This window comes from Oncorhynchus clarkii, chromosome 31, assembly GCF_045791955.1.
Source record: "Oncorhynchus clarkii lewisi isolate Uvic-CL-2024 chromosome 31, UVic_Ocla_1.0, whole genome shotgun sequence".
NCBI lineage: Eukaryota > Metazoa > Chordata > Actinopteri > Salmoniformes > Salmonidae > Oncorhynchus > Oncorhynchus clarkii.
Window position 1 is genome coordinate 28,489,545 of NC_092177.1, and position 8,358 is coordinate 28,497,902.

The 8,358-nt window shown below is 45.1% G+C and overlaps 1 protein-coding gene across 2 annotated transcripts in view; it reads left to right on the forward strand.

Annotated features, from left to right (window-relative positions):
- LOC139391199 (dystrophin-related protein 2-like) overlaps positions 1–7,679 on the forward strand; it is a 92,213-nt gene extending 84,534 nt beyond the window's left edge. For both annotated transcript variants that reach the window (XM_071138811.1, XM_071138812.1), the window contains 4 exons: positions 1,170–1,419; positions 2,369–2,486; positions 2,762–2,845; positions 3,089–7,679. In XM_071138811.1, coding sequence (XP_070994912.1) covers positions 1,170–1,419; positions 2,369–2,486; positions 2,762–2,845; positions 3,089–3,108 — 472 coding nt within the window. In that variant the 3' untranslated portion in view covers positions 3,109–7,679. The remainder of the gene's footprint in view (positions 1–1,169; positions 1,420–2,368; positions 2,487–2,761; positions 2,846–3,088) is intronic.
- Positions 7,680–8,358: the final 679 nt, after the last annotated feature.

Sequence of the window (8,358 nt, forward strand, 5' to 3'; positions counted from 1 at the left end):
GAAGCATGGTGGTGGCAGCATCCTGCTGTTTTGGCAGCATCCTGCTGTTTTTCAGCGGCAGGAACTGAGAGAAGTTAGGATTGAGGGAAAGATGAACGGAGCAAAGTACAGAGAAATCCTTGATGAAAGCCTGCTCCAGAGCACTCAGGACCTCAGACTGGGGCGAAGGTTCACCTTCCAACAGGACAACAACCCTAAGCACACAGCCAAGACAATGCAGGAGTGGCTTCGGGACAAGTCTCTGAGTCCTTGAGTGGCCCAGCCAGAGACAAGACTTGAACCCGATAGCTGTGCAGGGACACTCCCCATCCAACCTGACAGAGATTTAGAGGATCTGCAGAGAAGAATGGGAGAAACTCCCCAAATACAGGTGTGCCAAGCTTGTAGTGCCATACCAAAGAAGACTCGAGGCTGTAATCACTGCCAAAGGTGCTTCAACAAAGTACTGAGTAAAGGGTCTGAATACTCATGTAAATGTGATATTTCTGTATTTTTTTCATTTATACATTTGCAAACATTGCTAAAAACCTGTCTTTGCTTTGCCATTATGGGGTATTGTGTGTAGATTGATGAGAAACAAATGTACTTACTCAATTTTTGAATAAGGCTGTAACGTAACAAAATGTGAAAAAAGTCAAGGGGTCTGAATATTTTCCGAATGTACTGCATGCCAGGAACCGGCCCTGCCTTTAGTCACTGTGATGCTGGCCTTTGGAACAGCCTGCCAGAGGATCTGAGGGCCTCAGAAATGGTAGACAATATTAAGAAAAAGGTGAAAACATACTTTTTTAGCTGCACTTTTACCTACGGTGCTTTAGCTTGTCTTAGCCGTAGTGCCTGTATTCTCATGTCCTCTGTTATTTTACTGTTTTACTTTTTGAATTTGTCTCAAAAAAAAGATTCTCGTCTATCTTAAATGTATATTTGTATAGAAAACGTTTTGTGTTATCTTTCGTTCCTTTTATAATTATATTTGTAAACCACTTTGAAATTAATGATCTTTTAGAAATGTGCTATACAGTGGAAATAAAGTCATTGAGTTATACGCACTACGGCGCTCACACCATTTACTATCATAGCCTATTGTGGACAGTGTGTGTGTCAGTGAAAACTCCCAGCTCTTTAAAATGCTGTCTGCTGATGTCTCTGTCCTCTCTCCTATTCCCCAGGGTGCTGCAGGGGGAGTGGCGGCGGCTGAAGTGGAGGCATGAGGAGGCGGCGGCGGCGCCCCAGCTGACGGAGGGAGGTGAGGGTGTTCCGGGATCTCCCACGGAGGGCCAGCAGGACGAGGAGCTCCTGGCCGAGGCAAGGGTCCTCCGGCAGCACAAGACTCGCCTGGAGACACGCATGCAGATCCTGGAGGACCACAACAAACAGCTGGAGTCCCAGCTGCACAGGCTACGAGAGTTACTGCTGCAGGTAGGGAGGGAGGAAGGGGAAAGGAAAGTGGAAAGAAAGAGAAGGGAAAGAAAGAAAAAAAAAATATGGCTTAGAAAAGAGGCGAGGGGGGTGAGGTAGAGAACAACTATAAGGGCTTAAAACTGCAGGTACAGAGACAGAAAGGGAGGGGAGCTGATGAGAGACTGAGGGAAATACCTACGGTAAGGAGAGAAAGAAAGAGGGGGATAGACTCAAGAGGGATTAAGAAGCAGGACGATAAAAGGAAGCAAAAAAGGGGAACAAAGAGAATGGCTGGACTGAGAGAAAATAGGACACTGCTGTAGGAGAATATGAATGTGTGAATGGGGAATAGAGAGAGGGGGAGGAAGGAATGGAAAGATCATTTGTACTGCTGCAGTAGAGAAAGAGAGAGTGACAGAAAGGCCTTTCCTCAGGTGAAAAGACTTGGAAATTGGGGATAGAGAGAGGAGATTGAAAGAGAGACTGGAGAGATGGTTCATTTAGTGGAAAGAGGGGAATGGGATTGGGAACAGCGGGACTGAGTACCAAGAATTCTAAAGCTGTAGATTTGAACTTTCTCAACACTTCCATGAACCTCTCATATCATATAATGCCTTTCAATCCCTTCTTAAGAAATGTTCATGCGCTTAGATTCTTTATTTCCTTCAGTCTATTGTTCCAATATGAAGTGGTGGAGTGGGTGTGGGCAGTCAACTGTCAGTGTCAACCGTTCTGTTTTCATCTCCGTAGAAAGTAGATTTTCCTTTGTTCGTTGTACAACTAGGTCTGAATCCCCAGCCAACGCACCCTTCAGTTTCCCTGGAACACTTTGACTTATTTAGTGCGTCTACATGTTTACTGTGTCCTTCAACCCCAACCAACACATTCCAATAACGTTTGTGCTTTTCCGAAGTAGCTGTTGATGGGAATTTTGTGGTGATTGATGACACTATTTACTTTCCACCAGCCCAAAGACGATTCGGAGGCCAATGGGTCGGAACCTTCGTCCTTGTCATCTCCGGTGTCAGGGGGAGGCCGTCAGGGGGACGGACCCAGTAGAGAGACCACAGACACAGAGGCAGCAGGTGAGCTACTAAGGCAAATGTTTCCGAATATTAGGTCCTGTCTAGTCTGGGTACCAGTCTTTTTATCTAACATTCCACTCCGTGCCATTCCTGTAATTTGCCAAATGAACAGAGACAGCAATCAGGCTCGGTCCCACTGGTGGGTTGCAAGTTCCAAGCGATTCCTGCTGGATTATTGACTTTAAAATATTTATTTGTTCATTTAGTGGGCCATAACAACATTGGATTGAGTCTGTTGTCCCTCATCTCTCTCCGTGTGATGCTGTGTGTGACAGGAGATGGAGATGAGGATCATGACACAGTGCAGCAACTGCAGGAGGTCATAGAGCAGCTGAGAAACGTCTTCCCTTCAGAACCTGGTGAGTCTTTGACCCTACAGACCTGAGACAGACACGCCACAGATACAACCATTTACTTGTGCACATCAAGGTAGTGAGTCTTCTTCCAGCAGATAGAAGAAGCAGGGTATGTACAGTTTACTAGCCTGATCAAAAACCCATTAGCCTGCTGAAGACCCACATTGAGTACTGGCCATTCTGCTTGTGTTCTAAAAATGAATTTTGACCCTTAATTGCCACTTTTCCCCCTCTCTCCTCTTCCAGGAACCACGTCCCTCATCTAACCCAGGGCGACGCTTGGAGTGCAGAGTGATGCCTGGTGGGATGCCTGATGGCCCGTGCCCAATATAGCTGCCGTCAGAGGGACAGAGAGTGCACCAGGTCCTTGACCCATACAGCAGCTCACCCAGAGCTGACCCCTCTCCCTCCCCCTGGACCTCTGTGCACTAACCACCCCTGTGGGAGCCAAAGGCTAACAGCTAATGCTAACGTCCAGGCCGGGCCAAGCACTATGCTAACAAGCTATGGCTAATGTTATGCTATGGCTAAGCGGTGCAGCCAGACACTGTGTTAACCAGCTAAGAAGGCTAAGGAAGATAACGGCTAACGTTAGCAGCCCAACCAGGCAGAAACAGTTTTAGCTAGCTAATCCACGACTGGCTAACGCTAGCATCCCAGCCATGACACTGTGCTAACCAGCGTCCGCGTAGTCGTCCGAATGTGTGACGCTTTATATCCATACAGCACAAGGACCTTCCACAAAAAGGACTTTTACACAATGCAAAAATGCGTGAGGATTTCCATCATGTTTGTTCTATCCAGTAACTGCGTGCGTTTGTGTTTTTCCTGTTTTCTAATGCGTTTCAAACGTCTCTTTTCTTATTTTTTTTACGAGGCGTTCATGCGCACCACCGTTGACTCAATTTGGGCCAGGCTGGCTGCGTTTCATGCGGCTGTGATCAGGCGGCTGGGGCAGGCGTACCCAGAGCAAAGCAGAGCAGATTGCCGGGGAGCCAGCGGGACCCACAACAAGCTTATTGACTCTGTGGGACTGACACATCATCAGTAAAACCCTATGATTTATTTAAGACAGCCAAAGTGCCCGCCAGCGCATGCAGCGCTGCCTCTGTGCACACAGCTCCTCTAATCTTCCCAAACGGGGATGCCTGTCATCTCTCTCTCGCATGGCTCCCCGCTCTCTCTGTCACAGTGAGTGCACATATCACACACGCGCAGACACACGTTGTTTCAGATGAACTCTCATGCTGTATTAACGCACGTGCTCATACTCGGATTCATATGGACGTTCATATCGCACACAGTAGGAATACACACCTATAAACACGTAGAGACGCACATACGCTTACACTCACAGCCGCAAACTTTTGTGAAAAGAAATCAGTGACGAAAGAAGGGCTGTGATTTTGCGTCTCTCTGTTCAGGAGGAGAGTCTCGAGACAACGCCGATATGTGTTTAGCTGAGAAAGAGTCTAGCTTTAAACGCTGGGCCTTCCTCTGGCTCCTGCTGTGTGCACAGCAGAGAAGGCATGGTGCCCCCAGTGCCCCATGTTGCTTAAACCTTTCAGGGGTACACAAATGCCTAGGATAGTAGGCGCTCGAGGCTGGGGGTTGGGCTACCATCACACCAGGATCATGTGACACTCCAGACAGAGCACACTCTATTTGCCTTAAACCCAGACAGAGCCCAGCATGGACCAATACATGTGTTTTATGTTGCTGCCTCAAACATTATTAAATGGAGTTCGCCCTGGCGCTCTCTCTCTCTCTCTCCTCCCCCTCTCCCTCTCTTCTTTTCTCTTTTTATGCTTGTGACTCATCCATTTGTGTATCAGATGTTAAACTACTGGCTCACATATGCCTTTTTTGCCATTCAGTGTTTTCACAATCAGGGGAGGAAATTGCATCAGTTGGGTGTAGTGGGTGGATGTGAATGTCATTCAATGTCAGATGCTAGTTCTGTTTAGGGGTCTGGGTTCTGTGGCATTTTGGCATCAGAGAGGCATCAGAGAGCCTTTATGAGTAAGGACAGGGAAGACAGTGGGAATTGACAGCGCTAGAGTGGCCTAGCACCTGAGAGACTAATTAAAAGGCTGGGGTCAAATAGGGCTTTAGCGTGGTGGAGGGAGGGAGGATGGTGGGAATGTGATAGCGAAGTGGAAGGGAGACTCGGAGTAGGAGAGATCTGAGAGACCAAAGGAAAGGGGAAGAAAATAGTCTGTTTAGTGCTCCTGGGCTGAGTGGAGAGGAGCCATCCACTTTGATGTGCTTGCCACAGCAAATCTCCAAGAGACGGACGCAGACAGTAGGCGAGCGGTTTGCTAGAAAAAAAAAGAGGACAGATGCTCTGTTTTTTACGAGGTACCACTTCCATAAAGTCCTTACACCCACAGTCGCAGGGAGCCATGATGTGAATAGTTTTGTATTCATTCAGAGAACATTCTGACCTTATTGCCAAGAACAGTTTGAATCCCATCCCAGTATTCGTTAGACTTTATCCCCTCCAGGCGCCAGCGTTCACATTTGACATCGTCGAGCTCCGTCGTGGCTGTCTGTTTGTTTTGCTGCTGTTGCTAGGGAACTGTACACTGTACAGGTCGAGAGTCGGCAAGGTGGGGCGCCGTTCATAATGGAAATGATAATAACCATATGGGGAAGAGAGGGTGCACCGATTCCATACCTTAACCGCCTTGTCCCCCCCGATCACTCCTTAACCACCCCCGCTGAACAATGCCTGCCACTGTTCAGTGTTTAACTGGCATAGAAAGTCATTATCATTGACATCTGTTATACCTTTGCCAAGGGCACCGGCATCCTTCTTTACAGGATCCAGGAACAAAGAATTGCTTCAAGTGAGAGAGAAAAAACACGCAACGCAAATAATGTTTACTCTTTGGAAACCTCTTTTAATGTGTTTTTGTTTTTGTTTTTTGTAAACACACGTCTCATTACACATTGATGAGCCCCCTGAACATAGTTTTGGCTCTGAATATGCGAAGCTGTGAATGCATCACAACTCGCTCTCGCTCTCTGTGTGTGCAATTATGAACTACAGCGATTAGGCCTAGAAACCATATGTCATGTAGACCTATATGCCTTCAGAAACTGGTCATCCTTGCCCTTTTCAACAATTTGTTGAGTTACAGCCTGAATTTAAAATCCATTACATTTAGATGTTGTGTCACTGGCCTATACACACAATACCCCATAATGTCAAAGTGGAATTATTTGGGGGGAAATGTTTACTCCACAATACTAACCTAAATGACAGTACAGAAAGGAAGCCTTTACAGAATAAAAAATATTCCAAAACATGTGTCCTGTTTGTAATAAGGCAATAAAGTAAAACTGCATAAAATGTGGTAAAGAAATCAACTTTATGTCCTGAATACAAAGTGTTATGTTTGGGGCAAATCCAACACAACACATCACTGACTCCCACTCTTCATATTTTCAAGCATGGTGGTGGCTGCATCATGTTATGGGAATGCTTGTCAATGGCAAGGACTCAGGGACCTTTTTGTTATTAGAAAAAGAAACGGAATAGAGCTATGTTCAGGCAAAATCCTATCCAGGTGTGCAAGGCTCTTAGAGACGTACCCAGAAAGACTGTAATCGCTGCCAAAGGCAATTCTAACATTGACTCAGTGGTGTGAATACTTAAATGAGATATTTTAGTATTTCACTTTCAATACATTTGCTAACATTTCTAAAAACATTTAGTTCACTTTGTCATTGAGGTATTGTGAGTAGATGGGTCAGGGGGGGAAAGTGTGTATTTCTTATACAGGCTGTAACAACAAAATGTGGAATAAGTCAAGGGGTATGAATACTTTCTGAAGGCTCTGTAAATGTTTTGTGCGTTTTGGACAATACTGGAGGTAGGAGAGAGTAGGTGGAATGAATGATTACACCGCTGTAGCAGGTAGTTTGGCAGACTGATATAACGATACATGGAACAGAGGAGCAAAACACTGTAGCTCTTCACTGTGTCCCTCTTACTTTTACTCCCAGAAGTCCATACTGTCTTTGTAGAGGCATTGTGTTACAGCCCATCGAATCAAAGCCTCTGTAAGAACACTACGTTATACTGCCCCACATCACGTCTCTCTGTAGTCATGTGATTATCCATCTGAGGCGTCTCATGTTCAAGATAAAACCACTGTGTAGCTCAAACCATATTGGAGCTCTACAAGTAGTGTCCCGGGCTCCCCGTAGCGCCACCTCACGCTGGATACCAGTCCGATCATTTTCGGCGTGATTGAGGAGAAGCCCTAGTCGCCGGAGACAGAGACAGTTTAGAGGACATGGCCAACGGGTATGGCTGTGTCCCTGCTATATATAGTTGGTCAACGCGTTATAGAGCCCCGCTCATTGTTCCTAATGGCGAGACCTTCTGTGCATGCTGAGTTCTGGGCACCTTGGCAGCGTTACGAGACACAGGGAGGGTTGTTGGTGTTCTCGAACACGGCAGGGTTATGAATTACTTAACCTCTTATGGGAATCAGAGCTACGACGACATACACATATTTTACCACACAGCGACGCCCCGCCTCCGCAAAACACAGACTCATCTTTTCTATTCTACTGGCTTTTTTAAAGCAACGTTACTACGCCTCATTACTTCCATTTGTTAATGACTAATGTGTCTGTCATTTACTTATTTGTTTATTTAAATGTGTACTGTACTGACATTCCTCCCTGTTGTTGTCCTCCCCATCGGTTTTTAATCTGTATAAAATGATTGAAAAAGAAAGGCTTTTAATAACGAGTGGGTTACTGGCTGCTTTCTACTCTTTGTGTACAAAGAATAAATACAATTTGTATTTGTTATACACAACGTCTGCTTGTCTTTTGTGTATGCCACCAAGTATGACCTTGAATTGAATTATGGTAATCACCACATGATATGTCATGATCACATCAATGTCTTGATTCACATCAATGTCTTAATCACATCAATGTCTTAATCACATCAATGTCTTGAATCATATCAATGTCTTGATCACATCAATGTCTTGAATCATATCAATGTCTTGATCACATCAATGTCTTGATCACATCAATGTCTTAATCACATCAATGTCTTGAATCATATCAATGTCTTGATCACATCAATGTCTTGATCACATCAATGTCTTGATTCACCAATGTCTTGATTCACATCAATGTCTTGATTCACATCAATGTCTTGGATCACATCAATGTCTTGGATCACATCAATGTCTTGGATCACATCAATGTCTTGGATCACATCAATGTCTTGATCACATCAATGTCTTGAATCACATCAATGTCTTGATTCACATCAATGTCTTGGATCACATCAATGTCTTGGATCACATCAATGTCTTGGATCACATCAATGTCTTGGATCACATCAATGTCTTGATTCACATCAATGTCTTGATTCACATCAATGTCTTGATTCACATCAATGTCTTGGATCACATCAATGTCTTGGATCACATCAATGTCTTGATCACATCAATGTCTTGATTCACATCAATGTCTTG